Below are 27,993 nucleotides of genomic sequence, written 5' to 3' on the forward strand. Positions count from 1 at the left end.
TATGTTTGTCCCTAATGAGCAAGCCAGTGGCAACTATGGCAAGAAAAATCTCCCAGAGATGGTATAAAACCTTGAGAGGAACCAGACTGTTACAGAATAAAAAGGGAACTTATCCATACCTGGGTGACACCGATTGACCATTCCTTACAGTTCCATCATTGCCAAGGTGTGCAGTGATAAACTATTAAATGCAACCTGAGGTTGAACCATTGTACTAGACTATTGATATTAATTACAACCCAAATTCATTTGCACCAACACAAATCTTCTGTACTGTTTAAAGCTACTGTAAAGCTGCTTTGAGACAATGTATGTTGTGAAAAGCGCTATAGAAATATACTTGACTTGTTTAGTGCTGCAGTGTCACTGTGTCTACGACTCATACTGTTTTTGACATTTTATGGCATTTTGCAGATTCCTGTATAAGAGCAACTTACATTTATCTCATTCATACATCTGAGAAGTTATGGGGTTAAGAGCCTTGCTCAGGTGCTTACAAGTGGCAGCTTGGTGTGGCTGGGATTTGAACTTACCTTTGGTTGTAAGGTCCAGTGTCTTAACCACTAAGCTACCACCTCCATCATTTACTCCAAATGTCACACTCGTAGACTTCAAGTAGTAGTTTTGTTAGCTAGTTTTGTGTTCCTTTGTGTTTATTTATGTTGTCTTATGTAGCACATTGGACCTGGGAGAAGGTTGTTTTATTTCACTGTGTACTGTAGTGTATATGATTGGAATAACAGTAAATGCCTACTTGACTTAACTTGTTTTTTTTAACATAGTGGTAAAAAAAAAAAAAAAAATCCAGTTTTGCATGAATTCCCACCAAAACAAAGGGTGAGCCGGCCAAGCTTGTAGATCTGTTACTGCAGAGATGTTAAACTCATTATATTCTTATAAACTCATTATCCATTATATCCTGCCCACAAATCATATTATATTTTGATTATAACTGCAAAAGCTTGACTCTGTAGGCACTACACTTTTCCTATGCTTCATCCATGAAACAGTGCCCTCATCTCCGCCTGCAGTCTTCTAGAACACTCAGCCTGTTTAAAGCACACATCTGTGTGATCAACTTTTCTCTGTTGTGAAGATGAACAAAACCACACAAAGGCATCATCTCACTGATGCGTAAAAGTACACCTTCACTCTATCCTGAGAGTTGTCCAAGGACAGAACCTAACCACAAACGTTAATGAATGAACAGCCACAAGATGATGACGAGCATCCTGCTCAGGCAAATGTGCATTAGAGCAGAATGTAATGCTTTTACTGACTGTTTTGTTCTGTATCGTGTCTGTTTGTTAATGTTGACAGTTGTTGAGAAAAACATTCTAACTTATTTAGCACGTATTTTAATCAAACTAACTTAGAGATTAATTAATCAACCATATTTAACTAATAAATAGTGGGTCCCTCTCTCACTGGCGCTCTCACCGCTGCGGTCCAGTTTCGATCCCCGGTCAGGGAACCAACCCCAGCCACTCTCAGTTCCGGTCCCAAGCCCGGATAAATGGGAAGGGTTGTGTTAGGAAGGCCATCCCGCGTAAAAACATGTGCCAAATCAAACGTGGAGGATCCGCTGTGGCGACCCCTAATGGGAGAAGCCGAAAGAAAGATTGAACTAATAATTAGTGTAGAATTTATTAGATACCATAAATGTAAAATAAATAGCTTGATTAAAACTATTTAGCCTATATCATAATCAAATATATTTAGATTATTTACTCCAAGTAAAATAAAACTTATACTAACACATAAAGTAGAATAGGGCTTGACTGAGGTTATGAGTGTGCGGATAAAATAAAACAACCACGCAGGAGATATATTTTGGCATGTTTATTAGGATAAAAGTGCCTGTAGCCCATGATAGTTGGAGAGGATATGGGAGAATAATTAGAGTCAGAATCAGGTAAAGGCATAGGGGAAAATAATGGTTGGGAGAAAGAACAGGTAGGAGAGTAATCAGTAGGAGACCAGTAGGAAGGATAAGGAGAGGAGGGAAGAGTTGGTGCAGGTGTGTAAGTGCGTAGATCGCCATAGTCTTCGTTGTCAGTTTGCGTCTCCTGATGACGGGGGGGGGGGGGCGGAAGGTCAGGTGAGGTCTGTGTGCTCACATCACACATAAAAGTATGCTGCACAATGCGAGGAGGCAGAAAGGGATTGTCTGGAACGGTTGAGGAAGATAGATGCTCAATAAATTGTGCAAACTCAGATGCGAGGGAGAGAGTTGAAACTGACAATATTGTTCTCAGAGAATGCTTCTAACAGCTGTCCCGGAACATCTGCGAGATGAAGCTAAATAAAGAAGTACCAACAAAGAGAAGTTAGTAGAGGTCAATGTCAAAAGGATTAGACATAAGATGTGACTGACCACATAACAAGAACTTGACATAAGAATAATGTGTGCACCTGGAAGAACCAAAGAAGAAACAAGACAATAAGCCTATAAATTGCTCAAGACCAAACAACACAGTCAGCTCTAAGACATATAACAATTAAGGCACATAATAACTTAAAGTACTGACATGAATAAGTAGAACAATACAGTTCATCATATATGAGCATATAATGTTAGTAAAAAAGAATATTAGCTTGTTTTAATAACAGTAGAATAGTAAACAGCATTTAAAATGAGAATAAAAGTAGAAAGCGTACACATTGCAGATGCAGGAAGGAAAATGGGCTGCAGAAATGATTGTTCACACACGAAGGTTAAGAAGAAAATTAGGCTGAACCTGAGGAAGCGAAGGTTTTATACAAAATTTTTTTTTTAAGTATAACATAAAAAGGCAGAAAATAAGGGTGTTTGGGTAAAACAGGAAGTCCAAATATAGACTCAAAAAGAGGGGAGGAGAATCAAACGTAGGAGATAAGTGGAAATGAAAAAAGAAGAAGGTAAAAGAAGATAACTCAAAATAAAGGAGACTTTGCCAAGACAAGGAAATTAGTAACAAATAGAGGTGTAATTTCTGTGTGTAAAGAAATTAGTGTGCTTGATCATTTTGATATGATTGAGTTACTACCTTTTATTGAGCTCAGTGGAACGTGACTGCAATAAAGAAGACTATAAAGAGACTGAAGATCCTTCATTAGTTTTTAAGGTCTACTCTACATTATTATTAATATTATTATTATTATTATTATTATTATTAAGTGTGTTACATTGGGAATCAATTGCAGAAAAGAATCCACCCTTGATATGTCCGCTCAGAGACGGGTTCTGAGTTCTGACAGTGCTGTTTGACCCTCTAATTAGACCCAGTATTAAATTTTGGCCCCCTCTATGATTAAGTTTGACACCACTGCTTTACTTCTACTACTGCAACATAGTGCAGAAGATATTTCCAATGAAACAACAACAGTGTGACAATTCAAAAAACCTTGAACAAAACAAACCTGAGTGCAATGATGCAATAGTTATACAAATAGAAACTAGAACGTTTTTTAAAAGGAGGCCAGATTGTATATTTATTATTGTGTGTATTTATTGTTCTGTTCCCTGTATCTGTTGTCCTGCATGAGTTTTATACTGCTTTGAAATGCAGTTTATGTAAACTTGCATATTTGCAAGACCTCATTTTGTTGTACCATGGGCCTGTTGACTTGAGATTAGACCACATGAAAATACCGCTGTATTATTTTATGACTATTTATGATTATTAATATTTTATATTACTTATGAAAATGCATGTTATACAAAATAAATATTTTATATTTTCAACAGGTAAGGATAATTACAAGTAAACACATTTATGTTTAACACAGTATATTGACCTTAAAATTAAATAACGTATAAAATCCATGTATTGGCTGAACAGTACATTTGAGACCTAAAAATGGGATCCCACCATTTCTCCAAGGACAGAAAGTATTTGGACAAACTAACAACCATAAATTGAATTGTCATTTATATTTGTATATTTTTATTTAAATGTTTTTATTTATTTTATTTTTTAGCATTGGTTGCATGTTCATTTTGATGAATTATCATGTGTATCATGTGTATTAATAAATACACATGATAGACATTTGATACTGGTGTTAAAAGTGACAGTTAAAATTCCAATCGTACTTAACAATTTAATTACATTTTTATTTCATATTTCGATATTTCTTTTTCCATTGTGCTCATTTCTATCATCAGCACTTTTTTTTTTTTTTTTTTTTTTTTTTTTGAGTTGATCAGATGAAGAAGAAACGGGTTTAAGGAGAAACATGTCAACATTTCCTGGCTCGTTCACAAAAACTTATACAATCCAAGGAATCTAGAAACATTATGTGGCATTTTATGGGATAACATACTACACTAATATATTAAATATATATTACATACATATTATTATATATTACATATATTACATAATATACATATTAAATATATTACACCAACATAGTTTAGTGTAACAGATTATAGTCTGTTTAAATTTTTTTATTAGTAAAATTATGATCTTTCGAAAAATCAATGCAATAAAAGAGAAGTTCATTCTAATGTATTTTTTCTATTATTCACATTGATTGCTTTCAAAAATAATGGCACTGGTACTGCTATTGGCATCAGAACTGATGATACTGGTCTTGGTATTGGTTTGGAAAAGAAAATAGGTGGTAATGACCATTTGTAGTTCTCTTCTTCTCCTTGTGAGTTCAATAGTTTCCTCCTACTTCATAAAAAAACATGACAGTAGGTGGATTGTATAATCTAAACCTACTCGAGGTGTGAATGAGTGTGTGAATGTGTATGTACATGATGCTCGTTTGAGGGCCGAAGTCCAGCCCAGGGTGTGTTGTTAGGCTCTACATCTTGTTTTTTGTCGAATCGTCCTGTATTTTGCCACCGACATATTTGTTTATTCATTTATGTCACTTGGTATCCCTGTGGAAAAGTAGGAATTCGGTGTGGATTTCATTTCCCTCTCCACCAGCGTTATATTCCCAGCACTGCTCAGCAGGGGGCAGCAGAAAGCCCTTTACCTTTCTTTGGATTGTGTAAACATGACAGAGAAGAAGAGGAAAAACACGTCGAAGGCGTTGCGACTAAAGGCTACCGCGTCGTTGTAAAGAAAAAAGAAAAGATCAATAAAATCTTATAAAGACCTTCACATATAATTGGACTTTTTTTGGAAAGTGATATATAAAGCTGTCTGATTCGTGGATTTACTGGATCTATGAGCACAAGAGAGCGACTTGCTGATCAGCCGTGAGGTCAGTCATTACACTGAAGTTTGTTCTCAATGGTTCTTCTGCTTTACAAACCTGATTCATTTCCATTGTTACTGACCTGATGACTAATTTCACACTTTTAAACTTTATCTCTTTCGAAAGCTGTTGAAAACGTGGGCATATCTCGCTTTCCCAGTGTGTGTGTGTGTGTGTGTGTGTGTGTGTGTGTGTGTGTGTGTGAGAACGATGGCCTGCTCCCTGTTAAACTTTACATTCGATTATCTCTGAACACTGAGCTGTTTATGTTCTTATAAAACTTACTAACGTGTAGAAAACTTACTAGTATTTATTCAACGTCTAGTGTACTATTAGTAAACAATATACTAGTAAATAGTAAGTTAGTAAAGAAGCAGTAAATTAGTGGTAAATGACCTGTATTATATATATTTAGTACTAAATTCCTGAAAGTAAACAGTAGTAAATCAGTTTATAATCATTCTACTAGTGGTAAAGTAGCCTGTAATAAACTTGTAAATTAGTAAAGTAGTTGTACACTAAAATAGTCTGTAAATAAACGTGTACTAGTACACAATTCAAAAGTAACTAGAGGTAAGGTAGTTTTGTATTAAACGTACTAGTAGTAAATGATCTAGTATTATGTTTATTTGTTGTAGACTAACTAGTAGTACATTAGCCTGTAGTAAACTATCTAGTGGAAAAGTAGCATGTAATAAACTACCTAGTAAGAAAATTAGTAAAGAAGCAGTAAACTAACTGAGGTAAATCCATTTGTATAAAGTAATTAGTCTAAATAAGCCTGTAGTAAACGTACGTCTAGTAAATGAACTAGTTTAAAATGTATTTGTTGTAAACTACTGTAGCCTGTAGTAAACAAACTAGTTGTAAAGCATTATGAAGTAAACTAACTAGTAGTAAATGCATTTGCAGTAAAGTAACTAGTATTTAAATTAGCTTTTATAAAACATCTAGTAAATTAATTTACTAGTAAAAATAATCTGTAGTAAACTGTCTGGGACCTAATTTATTTGTAGTAAACCAACTAATAGTAAATCTGTATAGACCTATTAAACTCACTAGTAGTTAATTAGCGCGTAGTAAATCAGCTTGTAGTATAAAGTATTAAATTAACTACAGGTAAAGTAGGCTGTAGTAGAGCTAAACTAACTTGTAGTAAACTAGCTACTAGTAAATTGTTTTGTAGTAAAATAACTAGTAATATATTAGTGACAAAGTAGTGACTTTTGTAAGTTTCGCCTGTATCAAACTAACTAATAAACTTTTAGCAAATCAACTATAGTACACCAAACATATTTTATTATATTGCTTAGTGCATGTAATACTTCTTGTGTGCTGGAGATTGTGAGTAAGCAGTAAGAGGAAAAACACACCCTACACATGCATGTGAATGTAAAAGAGACACAAACTACACCCAGAACTTGTGGTAACACACATTCCTGTCCTTCCTACCTACCTACCTACCTACCTACCTACCTACCTACCTACCTACCTACCTACCTACCTACCTAATTAGTTTGATAATTCATTAATCAGACGGTTATATTTTTTTGATTACTCAATTCTGATATATATATATATATATATATATATATATATATATATATATATATATATATATATATATATATATATATATATATATATATATATATGAGGAGTTCATGAGGGATTTCTCCTTTAAACAAATTTACTCATGCTGCATTGTTACTTTCTGTAAAAAAAACAACAACAAAAAAAAAACCCCAGCATTTGAGTACGCAAGGTCAAGCAATATGTGTAAATCAACATTTGACTTCAAACATAATAATATTTTTGTTAAAAAAAAAAAAAATACACATATATTTTGTTCAGTTGTGATAAACATCTAGAATATATAATTAAAGTTTGTATAATAATGAAATTATATATAAATAAATTAAAAATACAGACAATAAAAACAAGCATTCGAACGTAGTAAAGCCGCAGTAAATCATGTTTAAATAAACAGATACGTTACTGTTGTAGTAGACAAATGCTATAAAAAGAGAATGGAACGGAGAAACGCAGCACGCTAAGAGGCTTAATTAAAAAAAAAAAGAAAGAAAAATATGCATTCCTGTACATATGCAAAATCATTCACTGAAAACTACAACAGTGACTAAAAATGGAATCGTTTACTGCTGTTATTTTCTGTTATTAGATTTAGTGTTTGTTCGCATCATTTTATTTGAATTCATCACTATGTCGTGAGCGAGCTGATCGCGCAACCTGATCCTTACGAGTCACGCCAGAACAGATCCAGTGCAACTGTCCTGAAGTTACAAACAAACAGTTTACACAATAGCATTTTATTAAACTGTACCTTTTTACATGATGAGGATTCTACAGTTTTTACTTACCGTGCTGATGTTTCATCTTCATCCGGGACATAAGTGTGTGCTCTTTTCACGTGCTCGTGCCTCACTGTGAGCTCTGCTTTACATAACTTCCAGGTACAGTTTTCTTTGTTGCGTTTATTATAAAATGCTCCCATGCCTAGGATGACTTGGGACGCATAATTTCCCTGCTGCTGGTTGACCCTGTACTGTCCACTATTTTTGCAAGTGGCTGTGTTATCTTACGTCACGCTAAACCATAACTTTAGCGGCCGACGTGGACAACGAATTTCATTATTGATTATTATCGATTTTATCGATTAGTTGTTGCAGCTCTAATGCTCTTTAAAAAAAGGAAAAGAAGTGGAAATATCTTGACTAAAGTCATATTACATTAGTAATTCTGTGATAACTAGAGGACTATGATAACATTACAATAAACTTATTATCAAACCATTAAACTCATTTCAAGCCATTTGGACTCGTTTCAAGCTTGAAAGTGTATTGACAGAAAATGTGGTTCATTTTTAGCATTTATTTCTAGAAAGAAGCAAAATAATTTGCCAGTAGAATAAGAAAATCACAAGCTTGAAATAAATAATTCTGCCCAGAAATAGACTTAATGATCTTAGAATTGCTTTATTGTATTCATATATCAATACGTTCATATATCAATACAATATTTTCACTTGAAAAGAAGACTTATCCATTCTTATGTGAATGGTGTAATCTTTTTAAGGTTTTTTACAGTCATGCTGCATTACAAATTTTTTTAAAGCTTGCATGGAACATGTAGCGCATAGCTTCTCCTGAATAGATGCACTTTGTTTGAATCTGTTTGCAGCTATGTGAGGAAGTGCTGAAGCTCGCACTGGCAGCTTCCCCAGCGGCATTCACCACGGCGGGAAACATCAAACCTACCGTGTGCAGGGTGGTCATTTACCTCCAGAGGGACATGTCAGGAGAGAGCTGCCTGCACCCTCTACGGCCTCACGCCGACCCTGTCCTCGCCATCTCTTCAACTGAATGTCCCGATATTAAGAGTTGCAGCCAGCGTGGCACGGCAGGAAGCAAATACGTCCGCCTGAATGTGGGAGGAGCGCTGTACTATTCCACCGTGCAAGTGCTCACGCGGCAGGACACATTGCTCAAGTCCATGTTTAGCGGCAAGTTGGAGGTCTTCACCGACAAGGAAGGTGAATGTTATATAAGGCTGTTTATTGATCAGATATTCATTGGTAATGTTTTTTGTTATAGTACATATGGTTATGTTTCAGTGTTGTGTTTTATCAGGTTGGATTTTGATAGACCGCTGTGGGAAACACTTTGGTTCGATTCTCAGCTACTTGCGGGATGGAAGTGTAACTTTGCCCAAGAGCAGGCAGTCTGTCATGGAGCTTCTCACGGAGGCGAAGTATTATCAGATCCAGGGGCTGGTGGACTTGTGTCAGCATGCGCATGAGGTGAGAAAGCTGTGTAAGAGATGTGAAATGTCACATGTGCCATACCGGAAGTGACGTAATGTAAATTACTGTGTGCAAAAAATGACGGATTTTGTTGCATATTTCCAAATCTTCACGGAAAGCTTTCACTCTCGTGCCCCGGTTCATGTCCCTAATTAACCAGTCAGTATTTAAAGGAAATTTAATAGTGGACAATTTGGAAAATGATCATTCTAATATCAATATTTTCATATAGACTTAGGCTTCAAGATTAACCTCATTAAACAGCCATTCTGCCATCATTTAAGCCGCAAAATGCCATCACATATAGTTAACATATAACCTGTAACACATAAATGAAAATAGTGGAATTTATTCACATCTTCAACCTTAATATTGCACATTTTGGCTCTTTTCTGACAAAAACCATGGACTATATCTTGAGGAAAAAAGAGTAATACAATTCATAATGAGATAAGTTATTATGTTGACAATATAAATGTAAGGTAAACGTAAATAAACCTTGCCACAAAAGCAATTTTGCTGACTTCAGACATTTTTTTTTCTTTGCAGGAAAATATGCAGAAAGCTCTGTGCGTTATTCCAGTCATCACATCTCAAAAGGAAGAGGAAAGATTAATACAGGGCTGTACAAAGGTGAGCCACTGTTCATAACCTCTTTTTAAAAGCATCAGAATGAACATTCCTATACTATAAATGTTTTATGTGAACACCAGTAAAGATAATAATGCAATTGAATACTCTTTTTCTGTTTGTTTCTCCTGCAGCCTGCTGTAAAGCTACTCTACAACAGAGGCAACAACAAATATTCCTACACAAGGTTCTTATCATTCATCAGAAAGTATTTAAGCGTCTGGTTTCCTCGACAACCACTTTATTCCCTTTGTTCGCATTTTTCTCTTAACTCTTATTCAATTGTGTTTTGTTTTCTGACAGTAACTCCGATGACCACTTGCTAAAGAACATCGAGCTGTTCGAGAAGTTGTCGCTGAGTTACAACGGACGTGTGCTGTTCATTAAGGACGTGATCGGCGATGAGATCTGCTGCTGGTCCTTCTACGGCCAGGGCCGCAAGTTAGCCGAAGTTTGCTGCACATCCATTGTCTACGCTACTGAGAAAAAGCAGACCAAGGTAGTGTCGCAATTCTGCACTACATTACATGGACAAAAGTATCGGGAGTATAAGGAGGAAATGTGGGTTCCATCGCTCAGCATTTTCTCATGTTTTACATTCATATATTTAGCAGGTGTTTATATGTTAGGATTTAACACCTCGGTTTAGGTTTATACCTGTTAAAATGTATGGCATCAGATTTTTTCAAATTAATATCAGGAATATCGCTTTATCTCTGTAAATAGGTTTTATTCTAATAATGTTGCTGGGAGTCACATTCCACTAAGCCACAAAGAAATGAAAACTGTAGTGACAGTGTAGAGTTTAACACTAGTGCAGGAATTCAGTTTTAAATAACACACTGGTTTTACGTCTTCAATTGCACATTTAAGTGCTATTCTTAATTATTTCTAATTATATTCTAATTATTCTTGCATACTAATAATAATCATTTAGAACATAAGTCTTCATTTGTCACATATACATTACAGCCCAGGGAAAAATTTTTTTTTCTTTTGCATATCCCATCTTGCTCGGAAGCAGGGTCAGCACTGATACAGTGCCCCTGAAGCACAGAGGTTAAGGGCCTTGCTCAAGGGCCCAAGAGTGGCAGCTTGGCAATACTGGGGCTTGAACTCCGAACCTTCCGATCAGAAACTCAGCACCTTAACCATTGAGCTACCACCTTATTTCTTCCTATAATAGGTTTTCATCTTCAGTGGTGTTCAATCCTACTGAAGGTTCCGCATACTAAACATTTAAATTAGCATATACATTTGAATATAAGGCAGCCCCACTAAAACTTTACCACAAAAATGTTTGTGATGTTTTGCGATCAACATGACTGATGTTTGTTATTTTCAAAACTTTTCGGATTCTTTTGTATTTTTTATTTAAGGGTAGAACATTATTATAATATTTTTTGATTCATGTATGACATTAGATGTACAATGGTTATACTTTGAACAACAAGCAAACAAAATTCATAAATCTTAAGTGTGTCTTTTCATATTCTGACACTCAGAACAACATGTAAACAACGTTGACAGCAACATATCGTATGTTTATTAGATCATCTCTTCGCTAGCCATACATTTTATCTTGAAAGCCCACTTATCCTGAAAACCTACAGGGTTAGAGATACCTGTCAAACAAAACATAAAAAATGGTACTTAAATATCTCCTCACAAAAAAAAAAAAAAACCCTCACCCTATCAATAATTATATATGTTCTTAAAATCCACTCACCTGCAGCACCTTTTTTTTACTGTAAATTGTTACAGTAGAAACGGTATGACATCACAGAATGTTTGTGTTAATATAAACTCGTCAGGTGAATTGAGCATCAGGGCTGTGTTGCTATATAAAGTTATTCAACACCTTCTGACCTATGAGAATCATCGAAAATGGAACCAGTAACCAAAAATCAGGTTAACATTGGGATGGGTATTTAACCATGTATTTAATTTGGGACTTTGTCTAAATCTAGCAGAATGAATTATCAGCTTTGTCTCTTCTAGTTTCCAGTCAAACAAATACACAAGTTTCAGTTGCCATGCAGAGCACGCTTGCTTTGTTTTTATAAGAATCTTTGTTGAGAGGTTTTCTCTTCTGCATTACACGGCACTCAAATCAGTTTTCAAGTTAGTCCTTGACCTTGCAAGACTGCATCATTCATAGGCCCGACTATGTGCCTACAGTGCATGTATGAATTACTACACCTGCACAAATTGCAAGTGCGTAACCTCAATTCACACAGGCTCTAGTGGAAAGGTGGGTGACGCCGATCAACCTGTTTCTTCACTGTGGTGTGATTTAGATACAACATAATAAACACCTAAAACATGTAAGCATATAGACTGCAAACATAGGCTATTACATTGTGATTCTAGGCTATGCTTATATACAACAACCAGGCATGACATTATGACCCCCTGCCTAATATTGTGTTGGTCCTCCTTTGCTGCCAAAACAGTCCTGACCTGTCGAGCAGCATTAACTTGTTCAGCAGTTTGAGCTACAGGAGCTCGTCTGTCAGATCGGACCACGCGGTTTAGCCTTCACTTCCCAAGTGCATCAATAAACCTTGTCCCGCCCATGACCCTGTCGCCGGTTCACCGCTGTTCCTTCTTTGGACGACTTTTGATAAATACTAACTACTGCAGACCAGGAACATCCAACAAGAGCTGCAGTTGTGGAGATGCTCTGAATCCATCACATTTTGGCCCTTGTCAAACTCGCTCAAATCCTTACGCTTGCCCATTTCTTTTGCTTCTGACACAACTTTGTGGACAAAATGCTCACTTGCTGCCTAATGTATCCCACCCACTAACCATCAGCAAGAGATAATCAGTGTTCTTTACTTCACCGCTCATAATGTTATAATGTCATAATCAGTGTTGTGCTCGTTACTAAAAAATAGTAACTAGTTACAGTTACTCGTTACTTCATTCAAAAAGTAACTCAATTACTTTGTTGATTACTTACACCAAAAAGTAACTTTTTAGTTACTTTTTTAAAGAACCTTCTTTAATGTTCCCATTAATGCCCCTTTATGCGTTATAATCTATACAAACACAAAACTGACTTAAACACAAAGTAATTTTTAAACACTATTTTCTTAAAGTCAGAGCAGCACAAACTGAATATATCACAAGGATTTCTGAAATAAATAACAAAACAAGCTGAATTATATATTCACAATCAAAAACTAAAGTGGCTTCTGCTGTTGTGTTGAGCTCTTAAAAATGTTCCTTTCACAGCTGAAGTATGAAAACTATCAACAATGTAGAACAGAACACCAGGTTAGCTTCTAGCTACTAGCTCCTCAGGCATGGAGGTCCTGGAGCAGCTTCAACAGATTGGAGTTGCTGTTTATTGCAGTAGATACGAGCTTCGAACCAGAAAGACACATTTTACATTTGACTTAAAAGTTTTTGTCTTTGTACTCAAATAAAGTGAAATAATGAGCATATTTCCACTTTGAGAAACTCGTCTTGCTCTCGCCTCGACTCGCCATTACTGCCGCACAGACCTGAATAAACGGAGTCACGCCCACAGTGCGTCTTCTTCGTGTATACAGAGGGTAATCCACCAATCTTACAGTGCGTCTTCTTCGTGTTTACAGAGGGTAATCCACCAATCCTACAATGCGACGCTGCTGTAAGAAGAAGAAGAAAGCAAGAAAAAAACTCCCTTAGATGTTATAAAGAAGAAACCTTAATAGGAACCAGACTCAAAAGGGGAACAATCTCATTTGGGTCTTCTTCGGGTCTTCTTCGTGTATCTCATTTGGGTCTTCTTCGTGTATACAGAGGGTAATCCACCAATCCTACAGTGCGTCTTCTTCGTGTTTACAGAGGGTAATCCACCAATCCTACAGTGCGTCTTCTTCGTGTTTACAGAGGGTAATCCACCAATCCTACAATGCGACGCTGCTGTAAGCAGGTTAGGCTGTAGTCTACACTTCAGCCGAAATAAATCCATTTTAAAAAGGGTAACGCACCATACGGTAACGGTAACGAAGTTACTTTATTTTTAAAAGTAACGTGTTACAGTATTAGTTACTGTCAAAAGTAACGTGTACTGCCCAACACTGGTCATAATGTTATGCCTGGTCTGTGTATTATGATTATAGGCTATTCTAATATATGCTACACTTCTTCTTCTTCTTCTTCTTCTTTAGGCTGCTCCTATTAGGGGGTGGCCAGAGCGGATCATCCGTCTCCATACCCCCCTGTCCTCTACATCTGCCTCTTTTAAACCAACTACCTGCATGTCAAGTCAAGTTTATTTCTGTAGCGTTTTTCACAATCAACATTGTCTCAAAGCAGCTTTACAGAATTTTACAGTTAAGGTGAACAATGTGCATTTATCCCTGATGGGCAGCAATGGCGACTGTGGCAAGAAAAAAACTCCCTTAGATGTTATAAAGAAGAAACCTTAATAGGAACCAAACTCAAAAGGGGAACAATCTCATTTGGGTGACATCAAGAGTGTGATTATATTCTTTAAACAATACAGAACACTAGAGAATGAGAACTACCATGAGTACTGGAATATAAAATAATGAGTAATGTTCTTTTTACAGTCTTATCCAGTCATTTAAGATTATGGAACCAGGAGCTACTGAGCAACTCATAAAATAGCTCCACAGTTGAGATCATCACAGATCCAACACCAGCTTCTCCATGCCAGAGCCTTTAAACACTCAAAGAGGTCTAATGTCCAAACTTCACATGAAGTGGAATCCAAATGGCGCTGGTACGTCTCTAGATTGTTCAGGATGTTTGCTGGGTCGGCATCTACTTCTTCAAAGGTCCACAATCTTCATGAGGTGGAACGGGACTGGAGCTGGCGCAACCTCAGGATGGGTAGAAAAAGAGAAACAGTGGACAGGAATTAGCGTAGCTGCTGTTTATGATACTAACAAGCACAAGTTGATAATGTGCATGTAATCAGATGTTCTGGAGCACAAGGTTATGATATGTGTTATGTGTAGGACTCGCTAAAAAATTTTTACGTTTTTAATCTGCACTGGAAGAGTGTGTCTGAGTCCCGAACACTGTCAGGAAGACTTTTTCAAAGTTTAGGAGCTAAATGTGAGAATGTTCTACCACCTTTATTGAACTTTGCTATTTTTAGGAACTACCTGCTACTAAAGTCCAGAGTTTTGGGATCTCAAGGAGCGTGTTGATTGTAGCGTGTTAGAAGACTGAAAAGATACATAGGAGCTATTTGGGGTATTTAGGGTAAGTAGCAGTAGTTTGTAGTTTCTGAGGTGGAAGAAGGCTGTTATTGTAATATGGTTGATATGATTTTCGAAAGACTGGCTGTCTAAAATAACTCCCAGGTTTTTCACTGTTGAACCAGTAGTTACAGTACATCCTTCTTAATGCAGGTTGAAATGCTGGAGCTTCTGTGTACTGGTTTTCGGCCCGATAAGCAAAATATCTGTCTTATCAGAATTTAATAATACTGTAGAAAGTTATGGGTCATCCAATCTTTTAATTCTTTTACACACTCGGATATCCGAGCCAATTCAGCTGTATTATCTGGTTTCGATTAGACATATACAGTGAGGAAAATAAGTATTTGAACACCCTGCTATTTTGCAAGTTCTCCCACTTAGAAATCATGGAGGGGTCTGAAATTGTCATCGTAGGTACATGTCCACTGTGAGAGACTTAATCTAAAAAAAAAAATCCAGAAATCACAATATATTATTTTTAAACTATTTATTTGTATGATACAGCTGCAAATAAGTATTTGAACACCTGTCTATCAGCTAGAATTCTGACCCTCAAAGACCTGTTAGTCTGCCTTTAAAATGTCCACCTCCACTACATTTATTATCCTAAATTAAATGCACCTGTTTGAGGTCGTTAGCTGCATAAAGACACCTGTCCAAGACCAAAGAGCTGTCCAAAGACACTAGAGACAAAATTGTACACCTCCACAAGGCTGGAAAGGGCTACGGGGAAATTGCCAAGCAGCTTGGTGAAAAAAGGTCCACTGTTGGAGCAATTATTAGAAAATGGAAGAAGCTAAACATGACTGTCAATCTCCCTCGGACTGGGGCTTCATGCAAGATCTCACCTCGTGGGGCCTCATTGATCCTAAGGAAGGTGAGAAATCAGCCCAGAACTACGTGGGAGGAGCTGGTCAATGACCTGAAAAGAGCTGGGACCACCGTTTCCAAGGTTACTGTTGGTAATACACTAAGACGTCATGGTTTGAAATCATGCATGGCACGGAAGGTTCCCCTGCTTAAACCAGCACATGTCCAGGCACGTCTTAAGTTTGCCAATGACCATTTGGATGATCCAAAGGAGTCATGGGAGAAAGTCATGTGGTCAGATGAGACCAAAATAGAACTTTTGGGTCATAATTCCACTAAACGTGTTTGGAGGAAGAAGAATGATGAGTACCATCCCAAGAACACCATCCCTACTGTGAAGCTTGGGGGTGGTAGCATCATGCTTTGGGGTTGTTTTTCTGCACATGGGACAGGGCGACTGCACTGTATTAAGGAGAGGATGACCGGGGCCATGTATAGCGAGATTTTGGGGAACAACCTCCTTCCCTCAGTTAGAGCATTGAAGATGGGTCAAGGCTAGGTCTTCCAACATGACAATGACCCAAAGCACACATCCAGGATAACCAAGGAGTGGCTCTGTGAGAAGCATATCAAGGTTCTGGCGAGGCCTAGCCAGTCTCCAGACCTAAACCCAATAGAGAATCTTTGGAGGGAGCTCAAACTCCGTGTTTCTCAGCGACAGGCCAGAAACCTGACTGATCTAGAGAAGATCTGTGTGGAGGAGTGGGCCAAAATCCCTCCTGCAGTGTGTGCAAACCTGGTGAAAAACTACAGGAAACATTTGACCTCTGTAATTGCAAACAAAGGCTACTGTACCAAATATTAACATTGACTTTTTCAGGTGTTCAAATATTCATTTGCAGCTGTATCATACAAATAAATAGTTAAAAAATCATACATTGTGATTTCTGGATTTTTTTTTTTAGATTATGTCTCTCACAGTGGACATGCACCTACGATGACAATTTCAGACCCCTCCATGATTTCTAAGTGGGAGAACTTGCAAAATAGCAGGGTGTTCAAATACTTATTTTCCTCACTGTAGTTGCATGTCTTCCCTCAACACATCCATATACCTCGTCTTTTTCTCCTTCCTGACCACGCCGTCCTCAGCATTCCTCTACCGGTATACCCCATGTTCCTCCTATGCACATGTCCAAACCATCTCAATCGGGCCTTCTTTACTTTGTCTCCAAAACGTCCTACATGTGCTGTTCCTCTAATAAACTCATTTTTAATCCTGTCCATCGTCGTCATTCCCAATGAAAATCTTTATCTCTGCTACCTCCAGCATGACCTCCTGTCTTTTAGTCAGTGCCACTGTCTCTAAACCATACAACATCGCAGGTCTCACCACAGTCCTATAAACTTCCCCTTTCACTCTTGCAGATACTCTTCTATCACAAATCACTCCTGCCACTCTTCACCACCCACTACACCCTGCCTGCATTCTTTTCTTCATGTCTCTAACACACTCTACAATACTTTGCACTGCTGACCCCAGGTACCTAAACTCCTCCACCTCTTCTCCCTGCAACCGCACCACTCCACTGCCCTCCCTCTCATTCACACACATGTACTCTGTCTTACTCCTACTGACTTTTATTTCCCTTCTCTCCAGCGCATACCTCCACCTCTCCAGGATCTTCTTAACCTGCTCACTACTCCCACCACAAATCACAATCTCATCCTCAAACATCATAGTCCATGGAGACTCCTGTCTGACCTCGTCCATCAACCTGTCCATCACCACTGCAAATAATGCATCTGTGGTGCTCTTCCTCAGCATGAAACCATACTGCTGCTCACAGATGATCACCTCTTCTCTCAGCTTGGCTACCACCACTCTTTCCTATATCATCATGGTGACTTATAAACTTTATTCCCCTGTAGTTACTGCAGGTCTGCACATCTTCCTTATTCTTAAAAACCGGTACCTCCTTCTCCATTCCTCAGCTATCCTCTTACCTTCCAAATTTCTGTTGAACAACTTGTTAAAAACTCCACTGTCATCTCTCCAAAACATCTAATTTGGTCCAACCGACTTTTCACTCTTCATCCTCCTAATCGCTGCTCTCACTTCCTCCTTACTAATCCTATCCACTCCACAAACATTTTATTATTATATCATTTAGACATTTACATCAAAGACGGCAGGCGAGGAGTCAGGCTACACACAGACGACTGACTGAAGACGTCAAGAGTGCGTCATGTGACTAATTCCAAATTGCGAGCTTTATTGCCTTTAATAATTCAACTAGGGATGATTCGTACCCCATTTTTTGTGATTATGTTGTGTTTAAAGAAACAACTAAAAAAAAATGGTGAAAATGCGTCATGTTTTGCATTCGCAGAATTGTGAAAAACTAGAGGAACTGGTAAGGTCAGGCACAATCAGACAGATGGCAGAAAGTTTTAAGAACAAACGCACCGTGTGCAGAAGTGATTCATTCCCGGTGCTGGCTGTTGAATAATGCGATTAGTTCAACTTGTCATCACAATAGGAGCACTTTCCTGAAATCACTCTTGGGAACAGATGAAGTAATATTTGGGCAAAGTGTGAAAAAAAACACTAGCTGAACAAAGCTGGGTGTAAGTACGAAGGACATGGAAAGACAGGACAAACACACAAGAGCTGGAGTAGGGCTCAGGAGTGCTGCATAAGCTCATCACGAGGCACACAGTCAGTCCAATGAACGGTGCATCTTGCAAGGTCAAGAACTAACTTGAAACTGATTTGAGTGCCTTGTAATGCAAATTGCTGTTGAACAACAACTAACAACTTGCATGCAAAGCAAACGGGTCTGCGTGGCAACTGGCACTTCTGGGTTTTTATGTTGTCTTGAAACAAGAAGAGCCAACAAAGTTGATTATTCATTCTGCTAAAAAAATATAGATTTAGACATAGTCCCAGAAAAAAAAATTGTGTACTTATGTACTGGAAAGAAAGACTATTCAAATTTTAACAAGACTATTCAAATTGACTTGTTACCCTAATCGATTCTCATTGATCAGAATGTTTTGAATAACTTCATTCACAGCCCTGATGGTAGTTTTCACCAGACAGGTTTTACTTAATACACTGATTCTGACTTGTTATATAAATTTTATTATAATAATTTACAGGAACATGTACGACAAGTGGTGCAGCTGAGTGGATTTTAAGAACCTGTATCATCATTGATAAAGCAAGGTTCTCTGTGAGGTGATCTTCAAGTAGCATTTCCTGTGTTTTGTTTAGAGTTAATGCTCTTCCTATAGGTTTTCAGGATGGATGGACTTTCGAGAGAAAAAGAATGTGGATAATCTTTTAGCTTTTATATTGTAAATGGTAACATGAACTAATTCTCGTGATCAATTCACAATAAAAGATTACTAGGTGTTATTCTTGGATAAAAGCATACCTGGCAAATCGCTGTGGTCTAAGAGGCATGGAATATTTGCAGATGAAATATTTTAGGGTGTTGACGGAATCACACAGAGAGGTCACTGATTATTTTCCTATAATGACTCATTTTATTTCTAAATTAAATCTCTACTATATATAGTATGATACACTATATGGACAAAATTATTGGGACACCTGACTTTTCCAGCCATATGTGGTTCATCCCTAATCTGTTACCACAAAAATGGAGACACAATTCTACTGGACATATTTTGATGTGGTAGCATTACATTTTTCTTTTTATTTGAACAGGCAGACCCAAACATGTTCCAACTAGAGAATGCCCCTGTGCACAATGTAAAGTCCATGCTTTACATGGGTGGGAGTGTAAGATCTATAGATGCTGTAGAGCTCTGACCTCATCCTTATTGCACACCTTTGGGATGAAATGGAATGTTCCAATATACCTTCTCACCCTACACCAGTACTTGACTTTACTAATGCCCTTATGGGTGAATGAGGACAAATCTTTCCAATCACACTCTATAATCTAGTAGAACATCATCTCAGAAGTGTGGTTATCAATATAACAGCAAATGGGAACTAAATGTGGAATTGTATGTTCAAAATGGACATGCGAATCTTATCGTCAGGTGTCCACAAACTACTATCTATATAGTTTATTTTAATAATGAAACTCTGAATGAGAGAAGCGGGCAGGTGGACTTGTCCCCACGATCATTATGGCAGTGGGATAATTATAACTATTGTTTACTGGTGATTTTAAGCTTGAATAATTAGTAGATTCTGAATTTTCTCTCTAATTGCTGAATGCATCTAAACCAAAGCCAGCGCACTGGTGTGATCCTCCTGTGATTCGCTGCTTTGTCTCAGGTGGAGTTTCCTGAGGCTCGCATCTACGAAGAAACGCTAAATGCTCTGCTTTACGAGACCCTCCCAGTCCCTGACAACTCTCTCCTGGAGGCCACGCGCAGGCGAGCTCACTGCTGCTCGCACAGCGAGGAGGACGAGAGCGTGGAGCTGCGAGAGCGAGTACGCCGCATACACATTAAGAGATACAGCACCTACGACGACAGACCGCTGGGACATTAGTCGAGAACCCAAGAGTCTTCTCCGCCAAGGGGCGAAAGCTTCACAGTCTACTGACAGCGCTCACGTACACACGTGCTAGGACACATTGTCGAGTGTGAGCAAAAATTATATCACTATATTCAGACAAACCTGTGAGCCATGAATTGTGAGAGAGGATGTCTGTGTAGGTCCATTTGAATTCTAAAGCGATAAACAGATAATTATGACTGGTACTTCTTTAGGGGGTGGGGGCACACTCGCCAGGTTTTTGGTGACATATACTTAAGTGTACTGAACAGCATGAAAGTGTGAGCTTTCGCCCACAGCACGACAATTCTGTGAGAAATATCACACTACAGGCAACTCTCTTCTTCGTAACTAACCACTGTTGTAACTCAGCAATGTTACAATCCTAACAATCTGGGGGGAAAAATGTCAGGTTCTTTCCTCAGTTGTGCAGTGGAAAAGGACCAGCACCTTTGTAAATGATTGTTTTTATTCTCCTTTCAAAATGTTTTATATTTTTTTTTCCCTCTCTATATAGACACTAGAATTGAAATGACTGATATACCACTTTTTAAATAACCAGCATTTTTTTATCCTACAATGTGAACACAAAAAGCAATGCTTGCTTGTGTTTTTCAATTTAGTATTTATTTATCTATCTCAGAATTGTAATACTGGCGATTCTTTTTTTTTTACATTTGAAACGCATTGCAACCTAGTTGAGAAAATAGCAATGATGAAACTATTATACATTTGCTGCACCTTGTGTCTTTTTGATCAATTTTGATCTAATATTTCTGGATGCCTTAGTACCACTCGTGCCTTCCTGCGTATCAACTGAACAGACGTGAGCCTAAGGTGAACATTATTTCTGCTATGAGATCTAAACTTGTGATGGAGGAATCAGTAAAAACCGGAGCTTTTGGATTTCACTAATGATCTATTTGTGATTCTTGATAAATTATGTATTTTCTTAAAATTATAGGTTTATTTGATCATACCTTTCATATTCTTTATAAAAGAGTTTGTTAAAGTGGACTGTGTCTGGTTCTTTAACATGAAGAGTAAGGATATGTGTGTCTGTGTGTCACTTTTGCATGTGCATTTTATTAGTAACCCTTAGTACTCCTCTATGCAATAATCTAGTCGCCCTATTATGTGGTAGAAGCACAATACATACAATCCTGCTGATACAAATGAAGTTTTATTTGAGATTCAGATCAATCATCAGAATTGAGAAAAACATGATTTATTGGTGTATTTGACCAGGGCACTGTTCGTACTAGATGGATAACAGCTTTCACCACACTTCCACACTTCTCACCGTATCTCACAATACCTGTACACATCTCACAATACCTGTACACATCTCACAGTCCCTCACAATACCTCTACACATCTCCCAACACCTGTACACATCTCACAGTACCTCACAATACCTCTACACATCTTCCAACACCTGTACACATCTCACAGTACCTTACAATACCTCTACACATCTCCCAACACCTGTACACATCTCACAGTACCTCACAATACCTCTACACATCTCCCAACACCTGTACACATCTCACCATACCTCACAATACATCTACACATCTCCCAACACCCGTACACATCTCACCATACCTCACAATACATCTACACATCTCCCAACACCTGTACACATCTCACAGTACCTCACAATACCTCTACACATCTTCCAACACCTGTACACATCTCACAGTACCTCACAATACCTCTACACATCTCCCAACACCTGTACACATCTCACAGTACCTCACAATACCTCTACACATCTCCCAACACCTGTACACATCTCACAGTACCTTACAATACATCTACACATCTCCCAACACCTGTACACATCTCACCATACCTCACAATACATCTACACATCTCCCAACACCTGTACACATCTCACCATACCTCACAATACATCTACACATCTCACAGTACCTCACAATACCTCTACACATCTTCCAACACCTGTACACATCTCACAGTACCTCACAATACCTCTACACATCTCCCAAGACCTGTACACATCTCACAGTACCTCACAATACATCTACACATCTCCCAACACCTGTACACATCTCACCATACCTCACAATACATCTACACATCTCCCGACACCTGTACACATCTCCCAACACCTGTACACATCTCACCATACCTCACAATACCTCTACACATCTCACAGTACCTCACAATACCTCTACACATCTCCCCACACCTGTACACATCTCACCATACCTCACAATACCTCTACACATCTCACTGTACCTCACAATACCTCTACACATCTCACAGTACCTCACAATATACACCTTGCAACACAATACCTCTACACAACTCACTACCCCTCACAACATCTCTACATGTCTCACCACAGTTCTATACAACTCACAACACAATATCACTACACCTGACTATACCTCTATATACACCTCACAACACCTTCTACATGCCTCACTTTACCTCTGCACACATGTTCTGCGCAGCTCTACCACACCACATAAGTAAGATCAGAGAGGTCAGAGAAGAATAAACAGACTAGTTCAGCACTACTAAGGAAAACCCTTAACCCTCATATGTTGGATAGCAGAGATAAACATAATCTGTATATTTGGTGTTTTCTAATGCTTTTCAATTCACCACAGCTGTTAAAAAGGCTTATATAGAGTTACCATAGTCTTACTTTCATTTTGAACTACTCTGACCATTCTGATTTGACAGTAAAATAATTGCCAAAAATAAAAATCGCAAAACAATAAGCACAAAAAAGCACAGCACCACCCAGTACATAGATCTAATATATAATCTCTGTAGACCAGATATCTTAAATCAGCTTTTGAAATGCTCAGTCTACAAGGGTTTGGGTTGTGCTGGGATTTGAACTGAAAACGTACTGATCAGAAATCCAACATCTAAACCAAACCTCACATTCATCCCTGAGGTGAACATGAACATCTGGGTTTCACAAGGACAGGAATCGAAGGCTGTAGTAGCCACAGCAGTGAAGATGTAGAATGGATTTTTTTTATGAATGAATGGCCGGTGAGTAGACGTACAGAATAGCCTGTGCTTTATATATAGTATGTAATGGGTGCTTATGTAAGAGCATTTCCTTTTATGAAAAAAGAACTTTCAGTTCACTGCTTCAATACAGGGAAGGCTTGGATATAGAGTAGATCATAATATTATCCCTCCTCCAACCTCAGATCAGCACCGTGCATGAGGACAGAGACGGAGACAGAGATCAGGTATCACCCACATTGTCTCTCTCACGTCATGCAGCTATAAAAAGTGCGCGCGCTGAATGCATCCTATCCACTTTCGAAACCGTGACAAGGAGCCCAAAATACAACGGGTCGAGACCGCGAACCGAGGAATGCTATTGGTCAGTGATGCTTGGCTGGGTAGGTGAGGTAGATGGAGGGTAGGTTGGGGGGGGGGCGTGTTTTTATATTGTGACGTCACTCGTGGCGGTACGGGAAGATGGCTCCGCGCGCTGCGTTAACGAGACTCCTGGATGCGTCAGCGCTCAACAGCACACAGTACACGCTCGTGTGAAATAGGAAGGAGGGATATAAAAAAAAAAAACACGCGCGCGCACACACACAAGGAGGCACATAGGAGGAGCGGAAGAAGGAGCCTGCAATCTGTTTAAAATCAGTGTATGCTGTGCGCTTGGTGTGAAGCAGAACGGGGACGATGGGTTCAACCACGGAAGAAGATTTTAAAGAAAAATTGCTATGGAACGTGAAACGAGAGGTAAGTGCCATTTTTATATCAATGAGCTGCTCCACACTGATAATAAAAAAAAGAGCACCGGTGCATCTGTCAGTGCTCACGGTGATCTCTCCATTCACTCTATTTAATGCAAAGCAGCTTTATTATAGGCTTCTGAGTTTTGTGCATGGCATGCTTGTGAGAACTTTGTGAGATGATCATGATGTAATACATCAAGCCTCATGTCAATTCTACTGTAACCTGCTGATGGATGTCGCTTCCAGTTTCCTGTTCACGCCCCTCCAGTTTCAAGGCGCATTATTGCTCGCCCTTATTGAGAAAGAAATATATGAAAGCTACATAAAAAAAGAAAAAAAAAGCACATGCACTTTTAAAAATGCATATTTCTCCAAGGTTTCATTTCATTCCAGTGTTATTGGATTGCAAGCACAACTCTTAGTGTTATAGTTAATGGTTAATTGTGTTCAAGTCCGCAAGCTGAACCTGTTGATCCTGGATTGGATGATGATCCTGCACCACTGTATGTGTGTGTGTGCGTGTGTGTGTGTGTTATGATTGCATTCACACAGGAATGAATAAACATTAGGACTGTGACTGCAGATTTATACAAAAATACCTGCTTTTTTTGCTTCAGATGAACTGATTTGCTCAGATGTACAGTAGCACCATCTGGCATGCAGCTTCATTTCCACTATCTTGTGAGTCATGGCTGGATTTGTCAATGTATGTTTAGAAACGATGTACGGAAACGACAATGAAATATAGAGCACATCAGACATAAGTTGGAAAGTAAATAAGTATTTACGTCACAAAGTAGATAAGGGCTGTTTATCATGTTTTTGATGTTAGAATCTATTTTAGGCTTTTTGTATTTGTCTATCCACAGGTCAGATCGCTGTGTGTTACATATTTAGAATAGGCGGCATTCATGATCTTAGGCATTTTTTTTTATAAGGTAATACATTGAAGGGATTTTTAATTCACTGGACTTCACACATTCTATATTCAAACAAAAAAAGTTATCTCATGAATTGGAGCAGGGGCCTTTTGGGGGGCCAAGTGGATTCCCTGTTTGATTCTAAACTGGTGTTAATGTTTGTGTGGAGATTCCGTACATGTTCTTGACCCACAGTGTCCGTGGAGGATTTATTTGGATTTTCTGGTTACCTCCCACGTCTTGAAAACAAGCCAGTAGGTGGACTGGCTGAGATTGCACCTAGGTGTGAATGAGAGTGTGAATGTGTGTGCTTGGCTCGCTGCAATGATCTGGCAACCCATACAGGGTGTATTCTAAATGCGAACCTGGTATTCAGGGGATAGGCTTTGGGTTTACCACAACCCTGGCCAGATTAGAAGGACAATATCCGTGTGCGCAAAAACAAGCTCCATGGTTTGCCAAGGCTGGTTTGGAAAGACTTAAAGAGAACTCGCTTTGACCCCACTGAACACCTTTGGGATGAACTGGATCTCCTACATCATCCCAGGTCTTCAAACTAAACATTGATGCCAAACTTCTCTAATGCTCTTGATCCTGAATGAGAACAAATACACAGTATGATAAAATGAAATGGAAAGTCTTCCCAGAAGAGTGGAAATTGTTAGAACAGCCAAGTGGACAAAATCTGGACTGGGATAAAAAAAAAAAAAGAAATCACATATGGGTATCATGGTGATTTGTTCACAAACATTTGGCTATATATTGTGAAAGACATGTATAAGTAAGGCAACATAACTTCAAAGAGCAATCTGCAGGTTTCTGAGCAACTTTCTTTTCTTCTGATTTTATATAACCACACGAACATTAATGTGTGTGTGTGTGTGTGTGTGTGTGTGTGTGTGTGTGTGTGTGCACGCGAGAATAGTCTCAGGTAGATAGATGTTTATTTATAATTAAATATACAGTACAATGGGCCTGGTTCTGGGTGGCCAATAAAATAAAAACCTGTCTTATAAATCTGCGCTATACTGCTAGAACAGCAGTTGAAGTCCAGTCTTGAAAGATCTATAGGAAAAGGCATAAAGGAACAAATAGATTATTTAATGATGCCATAAATCAAAGAGACAATTGAAAATCTCTCTAATCACTTTCATCAGCTTGGCAGAACATGAAAAATCTGGTCTCTTTTGAATGAAACTTCCAGATAAATCTAAAACACCACACCATTTGTTCTATTCTAAGAGACACTGACTTATGTTTTCTGTTCACTCTGTTCCCTCGAGAGAGGTGCAGTAACCGGTGCTAATGAGGAAATGAATTTTTAACGTCATCCTGTTAATGAAGTTTTAAAGAGATTTTGAACATCCATCTTGGCCAGCTTTAGCTCTTATCATGATTCAAACTAGTCATATCAGAGAATTAATCTTTATAATACTCACGTGAACAATTTGAAAAATGCTTCTCATCGGCTCTACACACACATTTGAATGCCCGTCGTTACTCTTTCACAAACGAATATTGATCTTTTCGTCAGAGCTGTAAGTGAGTCCCTGAATGCAATCTAATAATTTAGTCACTATTTGGACCTGTTCCATCAATGAAACATGAGAGCAGTACATCAACAAAGAATGCATACTTTCAATCTGGAAATGTTTGATGAATTAGGAGAATCTCTAAACACTTAGAGTCGGTTCTCTTTTCCCAGCCCTCTTTGTGTTACACCTCTGTCACTATCAGCTGAATTTAGCGGCCTCCTTGTTGCCTAGGAACTGAAAGCATCAGCAACAACCTCAGAAGTTTAACTGCATCAATTCACCATTTATACAGCTGCAGCCTGCAGGGATTGTGTGAGGAAGCTTTCTTCACACCAGAACAGTTGCAATTACTTGATATTCATTTCTCTTCCGTGTCTGTACTCTGTGGTCAGGAGGCATTATGGCATGGAGCATCGTTCTATTTCTATTCAATTGTTGAAGGTGTGGGGTTTGCGGGGGCTGTTGTCAGTACCATGCTTTGAGGTTTTCCTCAGGGTAATCCAGTTTCCTCTCCCACTCTAAAGATGTGTGTTGTCGGCTGACTGGCATTTCCAAATTGTCTGTAGTGTGTAAATGAGAGAGAGTGTTTTTGTTTGTGTGTGAGACTGTGTGAGTGTGTGAGTGTTTTGTGTATGTTTGGGTATGTGTTTGGTACCTACCGATAACCCTGGAAAAGGATCCAGGCTTTAGAAAATGAATGAATGGACAGATTAATCCAAAGAACCTGTCGGGAAAACGTGAAATGCCATAATATGTGTTTTGTTAACCCAAGCTCAGGATTGAACCAGACACCCTGGAGGTGTAAGGTGGAAAATATACCCACCAAGTCAACGGATTTTGTATCCACCCATTTCTAAAACAAAACCTGTTTTTATTAGGAATATACATACAGTACTTAGAAATCAAAAATAAAATTCTAGATAAATAAAAAATAATGATGAAACATCTTTATTACTGAAATGTTTCTGTGCTCTATAAGTTTATATAGAGGACATAAACATTATAAGTATGTATTTTATCTATAGTACAGGTCTCTGGGAATACTCAGACTATTACCTTAAATGTTTATGGCTGTACTATTAATGGCACAATGCATTACTGAGGTAAAAATCAATGTAAAATACTTTTTGTAGCATAAAAATTAAATCATGTCTGGATATAAGATTTTAAAATTGCCATTTCCATTTTATTGTGTACTCCTCAGTTTTGTAACTGCTCTTTACTTTAATGCTCTTAATCCTCACAATCCCTGTTTCTTTATGTGACAGTCATTTTCTGCTTGCCATAAGTTTATTATACCCTTTTAAACCCAGTCAGAGACTAAAGCTTTACGCTGTAACATGGATACAGTCAGCAGACGAGTGAAACATCTGGGATGCTACGATATGTCCATAAAACATGTAGGCATCAACTGACAGGCTCCATTTATCCTCCAGCTGTAATAATCCATGAAAAATGAATTCATTAAAGCCATTGTTTCTGCTGTCAGCCAAGCTGGAGAATGTGATTTAATGCTATATAGTTCAGCCCAGTTCAATATG

The 27,993-nt window shown here is 38.2% G+C and overlaps 2 protein-coding genes across 8 annotated transcripts in view; both read left to right on the forward strand.

The window, feature by feature from the left end:
• The first annotated feature begins 4,961 nt into the window (after positions 1-4,961).
• Positions 4,962-21,254, forward strand: tnfaip1 (tumor necrosis factor, alpha-induced protein 1 (endothelial)). 4 transcript variants are annotated; one of them, XM_083549320.1, is made up of 7 exons: positions 4,962-5,208; positions 8,404-8,755; positions 8,853-9,022; positions 9,575-9,658; positions 9,790-9,842; positions 9,959-10,154; positions 20,018-21,254. In XM_083549320.1, exons 2-7 carry the CDS (start codon positions 8,515-8,517, stop codon positions 20,234-20,236), a joined length of 963 nt encoding a protein of 320 aa, XP_083405446.1. In that variant the 5' UTR covers positions 4,962-5,208; positions 8,404-8,514; the 3' UTR covers positions 20,237-21,254. The 4 variants fall into 4 exon arrangements, with proteins under 4 accessions (XP_083405446.1, XP_083405447.1, XP_083405448.1 ...); XM_083549321.1 differs by having other exon boundaries at positions 4,972-5,208; positions 8,837-9,022; positions 9,790-9,863; XM_083549322.1 differs by having other exon boundaries at positions 4,974-5,208; positions 8,837-9,022.
• Positions 21,255-23,394: 2,140 nt separating this feature from the next.
• Positions 23,395-27,993, forward strand: part of sgsm2 (small G protein signaling modulator 2) — a 42,339-nt gene continuing 37,740 nt past the window's right edge. For 2 of the 4 annotated variants that reach the window (XM_083549293.1, XM_083549294.1), the window contains exon 1: positions 23,395-24,001. In XM_083549293.1, coding sequence (XP_083405419.1) covers positions 23,942-24,001 — 60 coding nt within the window. In that variant the 5' untranslated portion in view covers positions 23,395-23,941. The remainder of the gene's footprint in view (positions 24,002-27,993) is intronic. The other 2 variants (XM_083549291.1, XM_083549292.1) reach the window with 1 other exon arrangement.

Source organism: Silurus aristotelis (assembly GCF_946808225.1).
Source record: "Silurus aristotelis genome assembly, chromosome: 8".
In the NCBI taxonomy this organism is placed as follows: Eukaryota; Metazoa; Chordata; class Actinopteri; order Siluriformes; family Siluridae; genus Silurus; species Silurus aristotelis.

Coding starts and splice junctions, on each gene's coding strand:
- tnfaip1 (XM_083549319.1), top strand. CDS start 8,515: ATGTCAGGAGAGAGCTGCCTGCACCCTCTACGGCCTCACGCCGACCCT. Junction 9,023..9,574: donor TGTGTCAGCATGCGCATGAG/GTGAGAAAGCTG, acceptor TTTTCTTTGCAG/GAAAATATGCAGAAAGCTCT. Junction 9,864..9,958: donor TTCTTATCATTCATCAGAAA/GTATTTAAGCGT, acceptor GTTTTCTGACAG/TAACTCCGATGACCACTTGC.